At 36.6% G+C, this 23,670-nt stretch overlaps 1 protein-coding gene across 2 annotated transcripts in view; it reads left to right on the top strand.

Annotated features, from left to right (window-relative positions):
• LOC124721414 (muscle M-line assembly protein unc-89-like) overlaps positions 1-23,670 on the top strand; it is a 171,703-nt gene that overhangs the window by 103,125 nt on the left and 44,908 nt on the right. The window contains exons 6-9 of one of the 2 annotated variants that reach the window (XM_047246380.1): positions 9,461-9,614; positions 12,582-12,785; positions 19,334-19,635; positions 20,211-20,431. In XM_047246380.1, the coding sequence (XP_047102336.1) occupies positions 9,461-9,614; positions 12,582-12,785; positions 19,334-19,635; positions 20,211-20,431 (881 nt within the window). The remainder of the gene's footprint in view (positions 1-9,460; positions 9,615-12,581; positions 12,786-19,333; positions 19,636-20,210; positions 20,432-23,670) is intronic. The other variant, XM_047246381.1, reaches the window with a different exon arrangement.

Consider the following 23,670-nt stretch of genomic DNA (forward strand, 5'->3'; position numbering starts at 1 on the left):
GCAGGATGATGAGAAAGTGTGTCAACTTCTGGGGCACCCTGCATGCAGACTTTTTCAATATTCCCCTACAGTCAAAGGAGACAAGACGACCAGGACTCTCATGAAGGAAACTGGCTTGCCTGACAAGGTCATTAAGCAACTATGTACAATCAAGGGTGTCCAAAAGTATACAAAGAGTGTGTGTCACTTCTCCCAATTGTCAGCAACATTGACACATAAATGTACCAAACAGTTAAGTACTGGAAGAAACTGCTGTGCTCATATGCAGGGAAGTGTATTCACCACATCCACAACTTGCAGTACGTCTTGCAATGTCTCATGCAACTACATATCACAGTATCAGATTTAATATGTCAGTTCTGATGTGGTATCCCTGTTCACTAGGGTGCCACTAAAAGACTCATTGGAACTGATTGCAGAAAAATTTGACATTGCTCTGTTGGGTCTGTTCAGGCATATACTGACCTCAGTTGATTTTCAGTATGGGGCCAATATTATGAAAAGGTTTAGTCATGGGTATACCTTTGTCTCCAGTGGTTACCAATGTGTTCATGGAGAGATTTGAAGATGAGGCATTAAAGACAGCTTGATACAAAGCCACATGCTTCTTCAGGTATGTGGACAATACCTTTGTGATCTCACCTCATTTTATAGATAGGCTAAATGAGTTTCTGGAACATCTGAACACAGGCCTTCCAAGTATTAAGTTCACCATTGAGTTGGAAAAGGATGGTCAGCTATTGTTTCTGGATGTACTTGTCAAAACGGAGAGCAAGTGGCTCCTTTGGGCAGAGTGTGTATGGCAAACCTACCCACACTGATTTGTACCTGCATGCCAGCATCTATCGCTGCCCACTGCAAAAGCTCTGAGTTGTGGAGACATTGGTCCACAGGGCAACAACCCATTAGGAATCTATTTCTGCCCAAATCAGCAGGATTATCAGAAAGCTCAACATCAAGGGTTTGTTCTGTCCACTTAACAAAATAAGATGGCTACTGGGAAATGTGAGACAACCTGGGACAACAAAAACCAAGAATTTATAATATATCTTGCGAATACGGCATGTAACTCATTGGCCAAACAACTAGGACAGTGGACATCAGATGCAAAGAACATCAGACTGACTAAGATAGGCAACTGAGTCAGCCATTGCCAAGCACTGTCTGGAAATCAGTCATTCCATGAACTTTGATGAAATAAGGGTTCTGTCACAGACCCCCAGATACTGGGACAGTGTTATAAGAGAGTCTATAGAGACAAAGGTAACAGAAAACCTTATGAATTTTGATACTGGGTACCAACTCAGTAGAGCCTGGAATCCTGCACCAGAATTGCTGAAGCACAATGGGTGCAGCACCAGAACTTCACAAAAAGAAGAACTGAGGGTATGGACATGAGAAACAAGCACCAGATAAGAGCACCATGCACACCGTACTGAAGGCGGAGCATCACAGCATGCTCCTAGTGGGAGTGGACCACAAAGAGAACAGCTAGAACTGCACTGGACCAAAAAGAGAATGCCAGTGTGTAGATGGGTGTGTGAGATCAAAGACGAAACACCAGTATTTGGCCTGGCATGCTAGACTGAAGAGGGAATGCCTAAGAACATTTCTAGTTGGAGCAGACCACAGAGACAACACCTGGAACTACAGAAGAGCATAAACAAAATGTCAGCCCACAGACAGGCACCCTGGACCAAAAATGGAACACCTAAGAATGCTGCTAGTGGAGTGAAGCATAGTTGGAACACTTGGAACCTACTACGGTGGGAAAGGAGCATATATAAAGATGATGAGACTTACCAAACAAAAGCGCTGGCAGGTCGATAGACACACAAACATACACACAAAATTCAAGCTTTCGCAACAAACGGTTGCTTCATCAGGAAAGAGGGAAGGAGAGGGAAAGACGAAAGGATGTGGGTTTTAAGGGAGAGGGTAAGGAGTCATTCCAATCCCGGGAGCGGAAAGACTTACCTTAGGGGGAAAAAAAGGACAGGTATACACACACACGCATATCCATCCGCACATACACAGACACAAGCAGACATTTTTTCATTTTTTAAAAAATATATATATATATATATATATATATATATATATATATATATAAAAATAGAGGGAAACATTCCACGTGGGAAAAATATATCTAAAAACAAAGATGATGTGACTTACCAAACGAAAGCGCTGGCAGGTCGATAGACACACAAAGAAACGCAAACATACACACAAAATTCAAGCTTTCGCAACAAACTGTTGCCTCATCAGGAAAGAGGGAAGGAGAGGGAAAGACGAAAGGATGTGGGTTTTAAGGGAGAGGGTAAGGAGTCATTCCAATCCCGGGAACGGAAAGACTTACCTTAGGGGGAAAAAAGGGCGGGTATACACTCGCGCGCGCGCACACACACACACACACACACACACACACACACACACACACACACACACACCCATCTACATGTGTGGATCTGTTCCACTCGAGCAGTATTAGGTAGCACCAGATGAAGATAACAAGTCACATTATTGAAATATCATGCAAGAATGATGCTGATATCCACCAGAATACCCAACACTTCAAGATGCCACTTGTTCACGTAGTGTGGGACTACAGTTATTATGTTTAGGAATTACCATTACCAATATTGACAAAAAGCACGTTTTAACAAATATTTTGTGGTCAGAAAATTGATCATATTATGTGTAACTATGAATTACATATGTTAATTTTCAGTGGAGGACACATACAGAAACTGTTACAGAAATTAAAAGCTAATCACTGACTTGTGATTTGTCAGCTTCTTCTGACATACTTTATGTCAAAATAGGTCACAGATGAACTGCCAGGTGTCAGTGTGCGACAGTCATTGTGCCCGTTGGACACTGACATCCAATAGTTTGCCCATGAACTGTTTTGACGTAATCATAGACTTGTTCTAATGGGTTGTGTCCCCTTGAAATTAACCTATGGTAAGCAGGAAATGTTAGTAACCTACTAAGTATATGGGACTGTTATATGAATGATGATGAGGCATGATTCTTTAGAGAGGTGGCATATCCACATTTAAAAAATACTTACTAAATAATTGAAAAAAAATTACTTTTGTGGGCTATGATACAGACCTCCATGCTAGTTGTATCTCTCACCAACTGCTAAATAAAAAGATGTTACACAAAGATGCACTGGAAATATTTAGCTATTCACTGATTGGTAAAATGTTACACTAGACAGAAAAATTTAAATGCTATGTTCCACTCTATATCTGGTAATTGTTTTACTTCTCACTTCCAGCAAAAGTTATTGATTGCATCATTTGCTCTGAATATTAAACAGAAATTGACTTGAAAAATGAAAGAAAATTTTCCAGGTCTGCTGGAATTCATATAAAGTTCTCTATTTATTCTGACATATAACAAATTAAACACTCCTGGTGATTTAGTGATAAATAGTTTAATAGTGTGCTGGTAGTTACAGGACCATCATGAAGTGCAATTACTTGTAGGACTATGACTTAAAGACTAATAAAATCATCAAAATTTTATATAAATTTAGTTTTAATCGCTGTTTAGTGTTAGGGATTTGGAAAAGTTAGAAGATAACTCATATTCCATCATAATTATAAGGTCGAAGATTAAAAATATTCTCAAGCTTCCCCTGTGTCAAATGATTAGATTTCCATGAGTGTTTGGTGAATTACTCTTTGTTCATTGTCATTTGGTACTGACTCCCATGAAGTTAATGGCCATGTCATTATATAGCCTCAATTGCTGGATTCCATGCTGTAGTGAGCTGCAAGCTACCATCTTTATTGAGGTTTTAATGCAATATTTTTCACTGTCAATTGCATTTTTTGTTAAACTATACCAGAAATGACGGATATCTTGCCAGAAATAATTCTGTGCCCACTTTGCAAAGCATATTCTGCCACAACTCATTTCTTAGGATGGCAGAGATTGACTCATCTTTCATATTCTATTCAGCACTGCTGTAAGTGTTCATTTTCTACCTGACCTAATAGTAACCACACTCATGACATATCTTACATATGTCAAGCACTGTAACTCCTGTGCCATCCTTCTCAGGCCTCATAGCTTGTTATATTTTGATGGGAATTTAAAGACTGATTTGATGTTGTGTTGCTTCAAGAATCTGCTAACCTTCCCTGTCACTGAGACACAAAATGGTAAAAATGCAAGATTATTGCTCTCTTGCTTGGCAGATCCACTTGAAATCGGCTGTGAAATCTGGCAGTGGTTGTAACTCTTTCTGTGGAGCAGTTTTTGTAGATGGCTCAGTTCTTGTGGCAGATTTTTTGGCATGTGGGATGACTTTTTCTTGATTCAGTAGAGTTCTCAAGACAGTATTATTTTGTACCAGATGGTAGTGCATGTCCTGTATACATTTTTACCTTCAGAATCATACTTGTAAGTGGAAGAGTGAGTAATGAAGAATCTCATCCCTCAGAGACACACCACACACATACATTATAAAGTATAAGTGAACCACCACCGCTTCACACAGATAACACATTGTCTATAGCCAGGCAACTTGTCTGGCATAGCAGCATTTTCGTTTATAGACAAGTGCATAGAGTTACGATTAAAATTCAGAGTACAAAATTAGATAACTGGATGTCATCACTTTCATATAACTTACCACAACTTGCCTATCAATATGAGCTGGGCATCAAAGGTGCCACACTGCCACAGCTGCTCATTTGCCAGTGAGGTAGTCGCTGGCCTGCTTTGTGCCCTACACTGGCTATAAGAGCCACCCAGTAGCTGGAACTCACTGCCAAGTCCTGCTCCTGCCACTGCTGGTGGCACAGTAGGTCACACCTCCCATCACTGCCATGAGAAATCACTCAAACGCCAATTAAATATGGAACATATACCATTCATGCCCCCAGAAAATTTGAAGGCTCCATTGCCAGTCCACTGTGAGTATCAAAACCTGTATAGAAGTCCCTGAGGAAGATGAGCCATATATACAGGCAGAAAAATGTATACATGGGAGAAGAATTATGTATAGATGTGTAGATCCTGGTAATAATAATTTCGTGTGGCTCAGTAGCCTGAACTAAGTGTTTAAGTTGGGCATCAATTGGCAATTTGTGCGTCCCTGACCAGTTATCCAATTGGGAAAATGGGGAAATGTGACCCACAGCTAACTGTAGAATCCAAACCACATTTTGTTTTTGGCATCTCCACATCATTGAGAGGTGAAAAATAAGTGAGCAACCTGGGATATGATCTTGCAACCTTTCAGTTTCCAGGTTAACTGCTAGCTGTCATGGCCAGCACAGGTTTCACTCAAGCTCCACTGCTCTGTATAGTTACAACAGCTGTACCACTTGGTGATAATGGTATCATTTTCAAAGTTATTGGGGTCTTTAATTCATCATAGTTCAGAAAATTTCCATGAAATATTTATGAAGTTATATGCACAAACCTTCCTCTTGAATCAGTCTAAACTGGATCAAAGTTATTTGGGTCTTTAATTCACCATAGTTCAGCAAATTTCCATAAAATATTTATGAAGTTATATACACAAATGTTCCTTACAAATCAGTTAATCATTCAGTCAAAACAGGATCAAAATCCTTACTGTAGTTCCTGAGATTAGCCTCAACATACAGACAGAAATTGAACATACAGGCAGAAATTGGAACATGGGTACAGACTGAACTCGGGACACCGGACTTCAATTTATATATGTTAGTTAATTAGTCAGTCATGTGTTCCATTAATCAATTCCACAGTAACTGCTATGATGTGTAATGTGTCATGTGCACAAAAAATACACACATGAATCAAGGTTCTTTTTTTTGTTTAAAAAAAAAATCCTTAATTTTTTTTATTATCTATCCCATTTCATTAAATGACACAAAATGCAAGGCGTTGTCAAGGAGATATGATTTCAATTTATTTTTTAAACTATTATGTCTGTCAGACTATTATGTCTGTCTGGTAATTTATCAGAAAGTTTCACAGCAGCATATGTAAAGAAGATACCTCAACTATGTATGTAGGAGTCACCTCTTTGACTTATCATCTACAACACTGAGATGAGGACCTATACTCTAGTAAAATATCTGGCTTGTCTTATTACTTCAAGTGTTCGTGACTGTGCACATGACATCAAGAATGTGGATGATTACTTCATGTCAGTCAGTTACCACATGACAATGGCTGAATAGTATTCAGTTGAAAGCTCACAAAAATTTAACCACTTCATGCAACATTGTTGAAAGATCGTACATTTTTGTACTGTGTCTGTTGTCTAAAAGTTTGCACCTGCTTGAGTTGAGGGAGTGAAGAAACATTAAAACTCATTAAGATAGATACATGAGTGGTTTAGAATCAGTATGCATGAACAGGGGATGAGCGTAATATTAATGACTTAAAAATAGTCAGAATAATTATGATTAAAAAAAAATAGCCTTAAGCTTGAAGTGGCAGATGAACTGTTCAGGTGAAAGCAGTATTGTACAAGTAGCCTTGTATTTGAAGCAAATGGAAATTTTACATAAGTTGTCTCTGACCTATTTCTTCCTTGCAAGTTCTCAAATTAGAAATATTATTCATGGAAAAATGAGTAAAAAATGTGATCAGGCTGTCTTTGTGTTTACATATCAGTCAGTATCAATGAGGTTTCTTACTAAAGTTAACAAGTTATATTAAATTATTGTATTTTGAGAAATAACTCTTTCAAAATGTTTAATAAAAAGAAAGTCCCCAATTATTTTTTTATTTCTTTGTTCTGATTATTGTAGTGTTTTGAATTGGTAATATACCACCCTCATGTGACTCAAATTCAAATGGTTGTTGTAGTTTTATCACAGGAATGTTTCAGTTTCTTTAATTCTGATTTAGGCTTATATTCTGAAGCTTTTGTTGTTTTATATATTTGTCAGTACATATTTTGAATGCAGCCTGTGTTATACCTTTTTTACAGTGTTGCAGTGTATAATTACACATGTCATGATATATTCAGTGGATGTTATTGGTTTGTATGTGTTTATTTCAATGTTTTGATATCTTTCTTTTCAGGTTTACTTGTTAAACTGTTCCTTTTCATTTTCAGTAAAGGCAGTGTTAGAATTTACCTCAGCTCAGTACAGCCGATAGATACACATAAAACAGAACTGAAAATTTACATTCCTAGCTTTCGGAACTTTGTTCCTTCATCAGGGAGGAGAGGGGAAAAAAAGGGAAGAAGGGAAAGTGGATTCAGTTACTCACAACCCAGGTTATGAAGCAACAGGGAAAGGTAAACAGGGAGGGTAGCAAGGATGGAGGCATGGTTGTCAGAGGGAAGCCAAAGATATCTTTGGCTTCCCTCTGACAACCATGCCTCCATCCTTGCTACCCTCCCTGTTTACCTTTCCCTGTTGCTTCATAACCTGGGTTGTGAGTAACTGAATCCACTTTCCCTTCTTCCCTTTTTTTCCCCTCTCCTCCCTGATGAAGGAACAAAGTTCCGAAAGCTAGGAATGTAAATTTTCAGTTCTGTTTTATGTGTATCTATCGGCTGTACTGAGCTGAGGTAAGTACTGGCCAGCCCCTCTATCTCTTTGTTAGTATTTGTTTCACATCTTATATGAGATTTTCCATTAATCATGCAGTGTTAGAATTTTCAGATAAGCTATATTCATCTGGGAGATTATCACCAAATAGTTGTACTTATTTATTTTGTAATTTTACTCTTGCTATAAATTTGGTTGTTATGTTCCATAGGAAAATGTTAATTCATAAAAATGAATCTGTAGTAACAAGTAAGATAAAATTTAAAACTCAAATACGCTTCTTTGTGATTATCAAAGCTAACATGAAAGGTTCTCAAGTGTCTGGAGCTTGAAATAATGACACAACTTTCCATATAATTTATAGGAATAAGAGTATGAACCAGTAGCAGATTACTATAGGACAAACACGTCTGGTTCATACTCATTAACAGAACAATCTTTCATGCTGTTTTTTTTTCATTGCATGATGAGTGTCAAAAGCTTTCATTACTAAGCTGTTCTCATCATCACATTAATCTCACTGAGGTCACTCTTTGGCAATATTAATGAAACATATTTATAGGGAAAACTGTTGAAACTGGCAGGTGTCACAGTCAATTTGGGGGGGGGGGGGGGGGGAATCTATAAAAAACTGCACATGAATAGTGATGTTCATGACAGCTACATTTTATGATTTATCAGTTTCTGTCACATATTTTCAGTCTGGCAAAGAGTATAACCTGGTCCTGATTTTGTATAATTTTATTACAAATCAGTGAAAATGAACACTGTGGAAACAATAATAACTGTGTTTTGTACTCTAATCCTTAAATGTTTGCTGACTGATTTAAATATGTTCCATAATCATAATATATGACAATTCCTAAGATCATAAAAATATTCTGAAAATGTGTTCAATATTGAGAGTTAATCACATTACTTTAAATTATTCATGGCTGTCAGCTGTTGGAAGGCAGCTGGCAACATTTTAAATCTTGCAAAGATAATGAAAATTAATACAATATACATAAAATAGAGACAAATAAGAAGTAGATGTACTATGAGGAAGGAAAATAAAATTTATTTATGGACTTCTCAAGTAATAATACAACATCATAGAGATCAGTTAAAGACTTGCAATGAAAGATTAGAACCAAAATATTTCAGAAAATCTTGAAGGTCATCTGAGTATTAAACAACTTGGCAACCTTAAAATATGTTTGAAATTTAAATATTAAACAGTGTTGATAGTAAAGCAATTGAAAAATTTGAAAATTTTAATTCATTGCTCACATGTTTAATATAGCAATGATGAATACAGGATGCAAGATACAGATGGGAATCAACATGTGGTTTGAAATCAACATGCATTTTGCTGGCCACAAATGTAAAAATAACAACAGTATCTCATTTGCTTAAGAAAATTATACTATACGTAATTAACACAGTTTAATTTCCAAGACACCTGTATGTACAGTGAAGGAAACTAATATGAAGGGAACAATAAGGAAGTTCATACAATATTTTTCTATCATTTCACAGTACTATAAACAAAAATATAAGTATTTTGCATATCTTTTCATATTTTACAAAATACACAAATATCGGAGGTGGTAGGAAAGTTTCTCTATCTTCTATTTTTTGCCTGATTATAAGCAAATGAAAACTATCACTAATTTTCAATTCTCTCTGTATAACATTAAACTCTTTTCTTTCTTGAACTTTCAGAAAAGCCTTCAGTCCTGTGGGACTATCTTGCTGGAACTGATGTAGTTTTTGTTTGTTTCTTTCTTTCCTTTTTCATTCTGTTTCTCTGTTTTGTTTATTTCTATCTGTCATTCTTTTCTTCTCAGAAAAACTAGTCAGGAAGCAAAAATTGCTCCCAGAAATGTGAAATTTTAGAGTTCTATTGTCAACTTCCTTAAAAAAAAGAACTCATAAAATAGTCCGTTTAGGTTCCTTTCTCAATATAGGCGATGAAGCACCTGTACCTGAGGATGGAATCAAGCCAACCTTCACAGAGAGACCTGTAATAACGCAGTCAGAAGATGGTGCAAAAGTTACATTCGAGTGCCGACTTGTAGGAGACCCAAAACCTACTATAACATGGTAAGTGTAATCGCACAACATTTCATATACAATACTGTGTTACTATTATACAAAGTCTTCAGAGATCTGAATTTATTTTTTGAGATAAATATCATTATTGTATTGGGTACCATATCCTTGAAAACACTTTGTCAAATGTATTATTATTTTTTAAATATTTAATGCCAATTTCTTTGGAATCATTTATGTACTGGAAAATGGGATTGCAGCTTGAAACCTAGATTGTACAAAAATAATAAAGTTTTGTGAAACATGGAAAAAAAGATTTTACTTAGCAAATACAATATAGTGTGTTTCACCAAGCACTCAGTTGAATCAATTAAAAAAAACCACACACACAGTGAAAATATGATTTCCAAAAAAAGGAAATGTGGACATAATGACTACATATAAAGGAACATGAATTTAAAGCTGTTGCAATCATGAAAAGTCAGACATAAGAAATGTGATTATTCACATGCTGTTCCAAGATATGATGCCATTTCAACATGTTTTATCCCCATTTTAATTGTCATTTGGAACATAATTTCAGTAGTACTATTCTTTAGTGGGTTTATTTGATTTTCAGTTACTGTCTGTAATTGACAAATAGGCAGTTATTTAATTGTATGTGCTTCCTACTTTTCGCTTATAACTGCCTCTTCTAACCACCACTTCCAACAGCTGTTATCTTTGTTTAAAATACTCCACTTTTTAGCCCCTGGATGTACTAGCACACAAAATCTAATTCTCCTTTCCTCCTCTGCCACAAGTACCATTTGTAATACCACCCACAAACAACAGAGGGAATATCAAACTCTGCGTAGAACAGTTCCAAGCCAAATCCCAAAGACATTGTTCTCCTCCTCCCTGAAATCATCCTTTCAAGCATTCCAGGAATTACTCACTTCCAGCATTGCCTCTCAACCAAGACCTGACACAGTACAGATTTATTGCAACCTTTATGGTGTGAACTCATGATGAAGAAGAACCACCCCACTTTCTGCAACAGCAACAGCATAACCCCTTTCCCCAACTCAAACTAACCTCGCCTTGTAGAGCAATCTTCCTAACTGAAGCCCACATCCAAACCTCAGCCCATATAAAACCAACTAATAAACAACATTACCTACTCTTTGATAATGGTCACCCCTTCCACATGAAAAATTTCCTTTGCTACAGTGTAGACATCCACAGCAATGTACCTGTTCCTCCACTGAATACCCCAATACCTTCACTGAAAACCTCTCCCAGGCATTCCTCTCCCACAGTTACTCCAAAGATCTTATTCACATATAAATCTCATGGATAGTACACTTCTTTCAACCTTTATCTAATACAGTGTCCACTTCGAGAAAAACCAGTAATACCCCACTCCCTCTTGTGATTCAGTAACATCCTGTCCTTAAATGCTTCAGCATATTAGTCTACCAAGGTTATGAATTTCTCAAGTCAAGCCCTGAAATGAGATCCTCACTCCCGGTATCCTCCCACACCACTCATTGTTACCTTCTGTCACCCTTCCAATCTTCAAAACATCCTAGCCAAACCATATGACTTTCCCAAACCATTATCCCTAGCCTAAAGTTCCTACCTCTGCAATCCTTCCTATTGTAAATTGTGTCCCACACACTCAGTCACTACCATCTGCTCTAGCCCCATAACTGATAAATACTACAATATCAAAGGCAGGACAACTTTTAAAACCACACATGTAATAACTTGTAACTAACCTGCATCAATTTTACACCATTTTGTATGGGAATGACCACTACTAACCTGGCTGAGTGCATCAATGGGCATAGAGAAACTGTCTGTATTGCAAATACCTAGTACCCAGTTGTTGAAAATTCTTTTCAGTTTCACTAGAGGGATGCGAGTGCCTGCTAAATCACACAGACTATTTCCCTAAGCTCCAGAAATGGGGACATGTCTTCTACCATATCCTTGCATTGACATACTTCTATAGGTCGCATCTGTTAACGCATCCCCACTACCTGGTTTATCATTATTGTTTGTGCATATATTCAGTTCTCTTGCTCTATCCTATCTTTACTTCACTGTCCTCATCTCACCTGGACTTAAAGTGACACAGTGCTTACTAATGTGTCATCTTTGACCTACTCTGTGTAACATTTTCCCCTTCATCTTAGTCTACCGCACACTCACTACAGATTGGTCCCTCTCATCCTGGAGTCTGAGTAAGCTGCCCTTCCCCTTTCAATTTCTGCAACCTATTCCTCTGTTCTCTGTGAGGAAGGAACTGGCTCCTGAAGGTAAGCATTTACCAGAGATTCTGCCTCATAAAATTTTTTGACACCTACGTGTTTTAATGAGTGATATATGTTTTTATGCTTGTGATCAAAAATTTGCAATTGATTTACTGACAATCCACATGGATTGTCTGTGGTATGTGGAATGACATTGATGTATACTATCCTCATTAGGAACAGCAATATATTGCTGCCACGATGTATGAGAAATTTTGACCTTTGTAGTGCTTACTACATAAATTGGGCATGGGCAACCTTATGTGATCTGGGGGCCTGATTCAAAAACTTTAGCTCAAAGGCTGTATTGTCACGACATGACAAAAGTCCATAAAGTCAAAACTATAGCATCTGTGATTTCAGTGTTTATGAGGTAACACACATGTATGAATTACACCCCTTTCTTGATGTGCCATATCAACAAATTATGCGTCAAATCTCTTGTTTTCTAGAAAACTTTTATTTTAGGTCCACACGGAATTTCTTCTGTGGGCTGAATTGAATACAGTTGCAGGCCAGATATGGTCCTTGGGCTGCCAGTTGCCCACCCATGGCATAGATGAATGATAAAATGCCCCTATTGACTTGTGCCTCCAGTTACTCTTTCTCCTGTGCCTGTGTCACCTAAAATTTTAATATGCTATTTGTTAATGCAAATCTCAAAGTTTTGGTGTCATAGAATATTTGTTTCATGAACCTTATTTTTTTTGTATTAAAGGTACCATGGCAAGAAAATGATAAAGGAAGCTGGGAGATATAAGATGTCTCTTGTACAAGATCAGAAACTATATTATTTAGCCAGGTTAGAAATTAGTTCAGTGGAAACTGAAGATGGTGGTGAATACAAAGCTGTAGCAAAAAACAAACTTGGTGAAGGTACTGCTTCCATAAATTTGAATTTTGAAGGAGGTGATAAACCGAAGTAAGTATATTATTGACAGACACACAAACTTCATAAAAGAATAACCCTTGTTTTTGCACACATTAACTGATAATTATATTTTTTAGTTACAAGACAATGCTTTGTTACTGCTCTCTTGTGTTTTAAAACTGAATATGCTTCCTTGTTCTCTTACACTTATATTTCTTTACTACAGAAGAAATAAAGTGAACTAATGAACTAATTTGCCTTGTGAAACTTTATTCAAAAAGCTTCCATTTCAAGCTAACATGTAAAGTTACACATAGTGCTAAAAATTATACAGAGTGGCTGAAACTAAACTGACCTGAAAAGTATTTTCAGCATTTTGTGATAATAAAACTTAAAGAACTTAGCAACAACTGCATGTACATTAATTGTGACTATTTTCAGCACCTCCTGTAGGAGGACTTTTCTCCTGTCATTAAGTAAGGTAACTTCTTTCATGTCAGATTGGTATTTATTTTGGCCAACCTGTGTCATCATAGGGGGAAATGTAATCATCATAACAGCTTTAAAAGATTATGCAATTCATCACATTTAAATCTGGCATTGTTGTTGTTGTTGTGGTCTTCAGTCCTGAGACTGGTTTGATGCAGCTCTCCATGCTACTCTGTCCTGTGCAAGCTTTTTCATCTCCCAGTACCTACTGCAACCTACATCCTTCTGAATCTGCTTAGTGTATTCATCTCTTGGTCTCCCTCTACGATTTTTACCCTCCACGCTGCCCTCCAATACTAAATTGGTGATCCCTTGATGCCTCAGAACATGTCCTACCAACCGATCCCTTCTTCTGGTCAAGTTGTGCCACAAACTTCTCTTCTCCCCAATCCTATTCAATACTTCCTCATTAGTTATGTGATCTACCCATCTAATCTTCAGCATTCTTCTGTAGCACCACATTCGAAAGCTTCTATTCTCTTCTTGTCCAAACTATTTATCGTCCATGTTTCACTTCCATACATGGCTACATAGTCACACACATACATACATAGTCACCCATGACTATTAAATTTTCGTCTCCCTTCACAATCTGAATAATTTCTTTTATTTCATCATACATTTCTTCAATTTCTTCGTCATCTGCAGAGCTAGTTGGCATATAAACTTGTACTACTATAGTAGGTGTGGGCTTCGTATCTATCTTGGCCACAATAATTCGTTCACTATGCTGTTTGTAGTAGCTTACCCGCATTCCTATTTTCCTATTCATTATTAAACCTACTCCTGCATTACCCCTATTTGATTTTGTGTTTATAACCCTGTAGTCACCTGACCAGAAGTCTTGTTCCTCCTGCCACCGAACTTCACTAATTCCCACTATATCTAACTTCAACCTATCCATTTCCCTTTTTAAATTTTCTAACCTACCTGCCCGATTAAGGGATCTGACATTCCATGCTCTGATCCGTAGAACGCCAGTTTTCTTTCTCCTGAAAACGACATCCTCTTGAGTAGTTCCCGCCCGGAGATCCGAATGGGGGACTATTTTACCTCCGGAATCTGGCATATCAGTAGTATATTCTTAACAAAGCACAAATTTAGCCTGTGGTGTCACTGCTGATGAGTGTAATTGTTTCATTTGCACTTAAATTTCTGTCCCCAAACAACTTGGCACATTTTAACATTCCTGTCGATATGAACTTTTAAAAATTCAACTTACATGTGTGACTTAAAAAATGGAAACAACATGGAAATTATTTTTTGAGGTGATAAATTTCTTCAATCATCTGCTTTTGTGCTACAATTAGTCCTTAACCAGCATCATTTTCATGGGCTAATAGTTCATATGATCCAGAGGAATGTCCATATACAAAGTAAATAAACCACTGTATGTGGCATCCAGAAGCTACAGACATTTTTTCCCATTGAGACAGCTGCATTCAGTTTCTGTTGTTGCAACATGTTACAATAAGAGCTATGGGAATCATACATCTACACAAGAGTTTCTGTATACACAGCTATTAACATAATATATAAATCAAATTTGGAATGTGATATATTGTTAATATCTGGTAAAAATTAATTTAACACTTATTAGGTACGATTAAAAATTAAAATTTATAGTAAATTTATGCTCTACTGGTGGTAACCTTGTTATTGTGTGTACCTTACACACTAAAGAATCACTTAAATCAGTAAGAGCAATGCAGTGAACAAATATCAGCAAATAAAAAAATGGGAGGAAGCTATAGTCTCACTATCTTGTCTCTTTTGGTGCTTTTTGCCACTAGTCCAAACGTTTTTTTTTCTGTAACTGAGCTTTCTTTTTCTGAACATTTTCCTATCACCGTTTGTTTTATGCATCACTAATATGTGCCTTACTTTTGCCTTATTGGTGTTTTTTTAATTCATTCTTAATTAGCTGTTCACATTTCTTCAACATTGTATTCAGAATCATAACATTTTATAACCACAAGATCAATACTTAATGAGTAATGTGTAATTCTCACATTTCAAAGGACCAAACAGGTGGTCTCATGGTCTAACCAATGAACTGATTTTTTAAAGTTTTCATAAATTGTAAGGAATATGTTCCACCTGCTACCAAGAGTTTAGTTCTCCGCCACCAATGAGTATGGTTTGTCAAGTCCTGTGATAAAGAATTGTGAGGCTTTTATGAATTTTATGATGCATGATCACTCATCTGTGTGCAAACGTATATATTGCAATCATTTTCAGACTTATATTTTGACCATCATCTGAAACTTGTGTAAATAGCAAACAAGCATATATATGATAGCTGTACATACATACATGAGGCAGTGCCTTGCTAATCAGTAAGCACTTCCATAAAATTGGCATTAGTTGTGCTTTTATTTCCCCATACATGATTTCAGAAACAGATGATGAATTGTAAATGTTACAGTGTAAAATCTAAGGGATTATTAAACACACAAAATAGAATATATATGAGCCAAACATTGCCAAGCATAATGTAGTGTACAGTATTGCAATACATAGATAATGATTGACTGTTTAATCTAAAACTTGTTGCCAAATAAACATTTGCTATATAGCTGAATGATTGTGCATCATGAAATTCTGAAAATTTATTACTGTTTTGGATCACCTACTGTCTTATTAACTTGTAAGTCTTTTCAATCCAGTCTTCTATTACTTTCTTATGCTTCCTATGGTAGTAAAAGTTGATAAAACTGATGAATTCTGCTATTAATGATATTTTATTTAACATTGAAATATTATAAAAATTGATTGTGCACTTCATAACTGTTTTTTACCATCTACTAAGAGAAAAAATGTTAAGTTCACAAGATAGTAAGCTACCTTCCATGTGCCTGACAATGTACTATACCATGAACATTCATCACTAACCAAACTGCAATATTTGAAATCTCAAACTGGTGAGCTATTTCAAAGTTTGGAATTTTGCATTCCTTTTTCGTTCATGACAGTTAATCTGTTGATGATTAAGGGGGTCCGATACTTCAAGCCTACTTATTGTATCCACACATGCAAATTTTTCACTGTTATAAGTATTGTGTAACATATGTACAATGCCATTCAGTTTTAATTTAAAGCACTGTACTAGCATCAAATATCTTTCGGGTCATACTGCATCTGAAATAAATTGTACAGTTGCAAATATTATTCTTCACCACATGTTGTTAATTTTATTGCACATATATTTAACTGCACTTCCATCTTATGCTAAGTGCAATAAACAGAATATTGTCATGTAACTGAAGTGGTGAATCATGTGGACCACAATTTTGTAAAAGACATAAGCATGGCTGTAAGTTCTTGTTGAATTTTTCTAGCATTCATATGAAGAGTCACTTGCTGTCGTGCACAGCTCTTTCATGTTTAGCATGTTGGTTTTGACAAGAATTATCATATTTCACCAATAAACTACACAATGAATATTCATCTGGCTGCACTACAGTCCAATGCTAACAAGGACCCCCTTGAGTGTGAAGTCGCAAATTCAGTCTTTGGTAAGGCTCATTTGAAAGTTTTGTGTTAACAACTATGGTGGGAAAAATATTAGCTGCTAATGACTCACCATACGCATCTGGAGGGCAGCAGAAAATAACTGTCTGGAAAGTGCAGAGATCAACCCTCCATGGGGTGTATGCATTACACTTCACAAAATGGGCATGGTCAACATTCAAGAAATGTTCAAAACAAACCATTAACTTGCACCATGAACACCAAATGAAAAATGGCATGTCACAGTGATCACAAAGGTTCGCACCATCAAGATCAAAGGCAAATTCCATGGGAATTACAAACCATGCAAGATGTTCAGCTAGGTATACAGTCTTGAAGAATGCATGTAGGATCATATTGGTGTAATGGGGTAATGAGAACTGATAGAATGTGATGGCATGCAACTGAATGCAAAACCATCTCTTGTGGACCATATTGTGAAATTGACTGTCCCTTAAGGCATAGCTGCAGAGAGTGTGATAATATGTTTTATAGTCATGGAAAAAACAACCATCCAGAGGCTGAATTTGTCCAGTGCTTCCGGATGGTATGAACTGCAATGTTACACACTTATCAGGAGGAATAGTTCACGCTAAAGGAGTATGATTTTTATACACAGACTAGGAATCAAGCAGAAGCAAGTTATTTTGACCAGCTATTGGACAAAATCAGTGCTCATACCATCTAGTTGTATTTGACGTATGCCCATTTTCCCACTCTTGCTTGCTGTAATGTAAATATTCCATACTGCACTTGCAAGATCACTCACACGAAAAGGAATCATAGGGGACAGAGCACCTCCAACTTCTCACAGCACTATAAATAACTTTCCCGCCAATTTACATCCGGATTATTAGTCAACATAATTGTATATGAATGCATAAAGATATTGAAGTTAGTTGATCTTGAAACAACTCCCTTGGTACCTCTAATTTCCAGGTTTAATGTCATCTGCATTTCCTCTTCAAATCATAATTGATTGGAGTTGAAAGCAAATTCTTTCCTGAACAATTGGATATGTTTGTTTATCTCATCTTCAAATTTTTAGGCCGATTCCATAGTTTGCTGTGCATCATCAAGTTGACACTTTGTTTAAAATTTCATTATCTTACATTTTACAGTTCTGTAACACTGTTTGAAGTTATGCAACCATCCACTGCTTCCCTTGACATCACTGTAATCTATTTTGCGTGCAATTTGACATGCATTATGTAGTAGGTCACTATCATGTACATTGTGTGAATGGTATCAAGCATCCTTCAAATCCGAAAACACCAGTTTTTATAAGAAGTACGCTTTTTTCTGCCTTGAATCTCTGTAGTTTTTCTTATGTAGTACACATTCATATTGCTGCAGACTTATTCGAAATCTGTTCATAATTGTTTTTTCAATGCTGTGAATGATCTTACATGTACTAATTATGTTTAGTACCTGCTCCTCGGGCAACGATTGGCTGTTACTGCATTTCACTGGAGATGGGATTTGTGGCTCCCTGTCCAAAAAGGATGATGAACTACATGGCTTGATAATAGTTTCAGTATCACTTTCACTTGTTAAGCATGTATCGTCATCATTACACTCCTCATATACATTGTCCGCACAGTGGAGCATATATGAAAGCACACATTCCACTGATTCATCTTGCAGAAACACTAATATTTCATCTGCCACTTCTTTCTCATTCTGAAATTCCTTGGCTTCATTTCTGATGAAATGGCAGCTTTGAAAAATGTTGTAGATATAATGCAATGTTTACTTTGTTTATCATTGCTATTGCTTTGCTTTGTATCAACACCACTAGCACTGTAGCACTGTTGTTAGTTACTCATTGACTAAACAGTTCAACTATGCTCTGTAGTGTCATGCTGTGCCCACCATTGAATACCTCTGGTTCCATCCCCTGTTGTCATTAGCAGCCAGTATTGTGGTAGCACGGTAGACAATATGTGGGGCGTTGAATGCCATAAAAATTGTTGTCCTTTTGCGACCTTGCACTCAAGGGGTTCCTTGTAAGACAGATTTGAATTTTGCAGAGCTGTAACTCAGACATGAAATAAATGAACCTTACTTATTTATTAATGATTCCTTAATTATTGTATATAACTGATACAGTGATTTTTTCTGTGTATTAGCAGGCAGTGATTTTTCATGTTTTGCTTGAGAAGAGATAAATTTCGAGCTATTTAGTTGAGATACAGGTTTTCATTTTGGTGTGAAATATATCACTACTAATGTCAGGCATCTGAAATTTGTCAACAATTATATCAGCTGTGCTTGCTATCTGATCATCAGCCAGATGAGTGGGTAAAGCAGTCATCCAAATGTCTACTGAAAATGAAATGCATAATAACACAAATCAATATCCATAAATTTATTTCGTTGTCAATTATTTGTAAAACCATTGCAAAATTGGAGACTATTTTTCATATTTAATAAATCATCTCTGCATGAGAATTTTACTTTTGCAATATCATAAAGCTTCATTCACTCGTTAATTTCTGTGTTTTGCATCACAGAAAGTTAATTTTGCTGTTACTTTTATACTTAAAGTGCTTTCAATGCATCACATACAAATACATTTCTTTTGTTTTTATCAGGATTCCTGATGGAAAAGCTCCCCGTTTTCCAAAGAAACCAACAATACGTCAAGAGGGCGAAGTGTTAGTTATGGAATGCATATTAGAAGCAAATCCTGTTCCTGAGATAACTTGGTACCAAGGTTCCAAGATAATTTCAGATAGCAACCGTGTTCGCATGTCTCGGAAAGCTACAGGCAAAGACACATATCTGTTGACACTAGAAATTTCCGGTCCTACGAAGGAAGATGGTGGGAACTATCGGTGTAACGCCTTCAATAATTTTGGCGAGAGCAATGCAAATATTGCATTGAACTTCCAAGGTATGCTAACATATACATGAAGAAAATGACAGTGTACCAGAACAGTCAGCTTTACCAAACTCCTGTGTTACTGAGTACTGATAGTCTCTTCATTGTTTTTTTAATTTATTTACTATATTATTTTCATGGTATGCTGCTGTAACAGTTTTTAAATTGTTTCTTATGTTCAGTTGTCTTCATTAGTATGTGTCTGCATATTTTTAATTACACATACTTTTCCAAAGTGAAATTTAATCTTGATAATGCCCTCCTTTTTCTAGTTTTCAGTTGATAATGTTCGCTCACCCCTGGATGCACTGCAAGAAGAAAAGAAGCCTGTTATTGAACCCAAAGTCCCCATTGCATGAGTTCTCCTCCCATTTCTCCTTGATGGTGTGTCAGACAGCTGGTATTCAGAAAACTCTTGTGTGACATCTAATCTTAAAATTTTCCCTCTTGTTCTGTGTATAAACTGTCCCGTGTATTCTGTTGTGCTTGCTTATTTTTTTGTGTGTTTTCAGCAGTTTACTACATTTATAGCTTATGCACTTAGTCAAATTTTCATGGGTTATGAACAATTGCCATTTACTTTATAGGTGGAGATGAAGGTGGATTTGCTCCTTCCTTCATAGAAAAGCCAAGAATTATTCCAAATGAAACTGGCACTCTCATCACAATGAGATGTAAATGTAAAGCAAAGCCAAAGCCTCAAGTTACTTGGTACCGTGGAACAACAGTTATCAAAGAATCATCTAAAATTAAGATACGGACTGTTGATAAAGAAGAAGATACCTATGAACTCACTCTGGAGATTAAGGTAAAGAATACTGGTATTAACTCGTTAATTGAGCAAACTGAGAAGATACCAAATTGTGAATTTTTTCTAGGCAGTGTTTGAGGGCATCTGTGTTGAGAGGTTTTTATCAACAAACATAAAAACGGGCATGATAGAATAAAATTGACTTGGTAGGCATTGTGGTTTCCCCAGCACAGCCGTTGTGAAATTGTTAGTAGAGCAACAGTTAATGAGTTTGAAGCAAGTGTGTGTAACCAGAGTGTACTTTAAGGCACTGAAGTTTAAATTGGTATGAGCTCCAAATATGTCTGTAGCACTTACTGAAGAATAAATCAGTTCTCTGTAATCCAGCATCTTGACTTTTTCCTAAGTCTCATCATAAATCTGGTGTATCTATTAACTTAAGTTAGTGTGGATAACATCGTCAGTGGACAAACTAAAAACACGTAGGATTATATCAATGTTTTGCTTGTTCCTCGATCACAGTCAAATTTCCTTTTCTGATTGTTACCCAATTAATTTTTAGACTTATTCATTGCCACCAATAAAACCAGTTCTGAATTTAACTTTCGTGTTGCTTTCTAACATAATGACATTCGATATAATAGAGAACTGCTGTTAATGAAACTGCTTAACTAGCAGATAATGTGTTGTAGCATGAATTAGAAAGCTCATAGCTCATAACAATAGAGCAGTTTATTTTTGGAAAATACACTGCCGGAAAAAAAGTTGCAGTACCAAGAAGGAGCTGTGCGACATAAATGAAAATTGGTAGGCATGGTTCTACATCTGACAGATGATGTCTAATCAGATTTTGTACCAGTTGAATAAAAGTGGCATTAGTAGCACCACTATGAGGATGCAAATCAATGCTGACCAAAGTGGCCGAGCGGTTCTAGGTGCTACAGTCTGGAACCACGTGACTGCTGTGGACACAGGTTCGAATCCTGCCTCGGGCATGGATGTGTGTGATGTCCTTAGGTTAGTTAGGTTTAAGTAGTTCTAAGTTCTAGGGGACTGATGAGCTCAGAAGTTAAGTCCCATAGTGCTCAGAGCCATTTGCAAATCAATTTTACTTTAAACGCACGATGTAACGGTTGTGAACATTCGTTACCTTTGAGACTGGACATGGTGAGTTGATGTTAGTGATGAATGCCTTTAAGGCACCAAAGATACCATTATCAACACCTCAAAGAGTTTGAGTCTGTTCATGTAATAGGGCTGAAACTGGAAGTTCCTTCTGTGATATTGCAAAAAAACTCGGCAGGAATGTAGCCACTGTACATGACTACTGGCAGCGGTGGTCACAAGAATGATGGTCGCAAAAAGACTGGACTCCCGAAGGCCACATGGCACTACTGAGAGGGAAGAGTGTCATGATCAGCAAAGGGCTCTGTCACATTGTACTCCAGCAGCAACTTGGGCAATAGTTGCCACCACAGAGACACAATGAACAGTTACAAATTGGTTACTTCAAGGATATCTCCGAGACAGTGCCGTGTCTATGTGCATTCCACTGAACCCAAACCACCGCCATTTGCGGCTTCAGTTGTGCCAAGTGAGAGCTCAAAGGAGATCATGTTATAGGTCTGTTGTGTTTTATGGTGGAAGCTGGTTCTGTCTTGGTGCCAGTGATGGCCATGCATTCGTTAGGAGTGGCCAGTTGAAGGCTTGCAACCAGCCTGTTTGCATGCTAAACAGACTGGACCTACACCAGGAATTATGGAAGGGTGCAGTTTTGTATGACATCAGGAGCTCTGCTGTGGTTATCCCATGCACCCTGACTGCAAAACAGTACATCAGTCTGGTGATTCGACCTATTGTGCTGCCATTTATGAACATTGAGCACATATGGGACATCATCAGACAACAACTCCAGCATCATCCACAAACAGCATTAACCATCCCTGTGCTGACCAACCAAGAGCAACAGACATGCAACTGCCTACTGCAAACTTACATCCAGCACCTGTACAATACAATGCATGCTTGTTTTCATGCTTGCATTCAACATTCTGGCAATTACACCAGTTGTTAATGTACCAGCATTTCACTTTTGTAAAGGCTAATCCCCACTTACATTAACCTGTGATCTTGCAATGTTAATCACTTATATATGTTACCTAGACAAATGTATTTCTAAAATTTCGTTACTGTACATTAATTGTTTTTTGGTGAAATAGTTTTTTTTTTTCTGTCAGTGCACAAACCTCTCAGTCCATAAGATGTAAACACTGAACAAAATTTCAAAATTTTGAGTCACTTAACAATAAAAAAAGTGACATATTGTCACAAGAAATGCTGAAGTTATTATTGCAAAATGTCTGAATTATTGCCTGTTCTTATAACTTACACTGTCACTAACAAACAGTCAGAAAAAAATCTTGGTTCTGTAGCAAAAGTTTGAAGTATTCTAAGTGCTTGGCTTCATTTAAATGGATTGGAAGTAATTGTTTCAGAAATCTGTATGGTAAATCCAGAAATAAACAATCAAGATACCAGTATATTAAAACCGGTCATAACTAAGAATGTGGGGAAGAAGTTGATGATGTAAAATTTATTGTATTAAAGTTAGACAATAATTTAGGCTGGAATAGGTATGTTGTTTCTTGTAATGTTAATTAAATAGCTGTATGTTTATGGGATAAATATTATCAAGTGCTTCTAGCACCAACACAAGAAAAGTAACATACCATAACTGATACAGTGATTCCTGACTTTGAGTTGCCAGTCAGTGATGTTTCAGGTTTTTTATCAGTTTGCTTGACAATAGACAGATTTACAGTTACTTAGCTGAATTGCAGGTTTCATTTTTAGTTTGTTGCAAATAGAGGTTATTTTCATTTGCCATGAAATAGTTCTGGATTGTAGACCACATCAAGTTGTAAGATGTAGGAAAGTTTCAGGCACTATTGCGAATTCCTTCATAGAGATTCTCTGAAGACAAATAAATATATTGCTCTGTAGCATTTATGTTATTATTATTATTATATTATTATTATTATTATTACTTTTTGTACATTCAGCAAACCTATTTTTCTATGTTTTTCTTTTTGTATCAGTGTCCCTGTTCATGTTGTCCCCTGTGATCCTTCACTGCTATTTGCACTCTGTGATTTATTTTGTGATTACCTCTCAACATTGACCTATAGATTGCTAGCAATTCATTGTGAGTACGTAGATATTTAATCTCAATCATTAGTCCATTGTTACTTCCAACTCCTTGATTATACTTTGTGTCTCTGCTGATAAATAATTTG

Source organism: Schistocerca piceifrons, chromosome X, assembly GCF_021461385.2.
Source record: "Schistocerca piceifrons isolate TAMUIC-IGC-003096 chromosome X, iqSchPice1.1, whole genome shotgun sequence".
NCBI lineage: Eukaryota > Metazoa > Arthropoda > Insecta > Orthoptera > Acrididae > Schistocerca > Schistocerca piceifrons.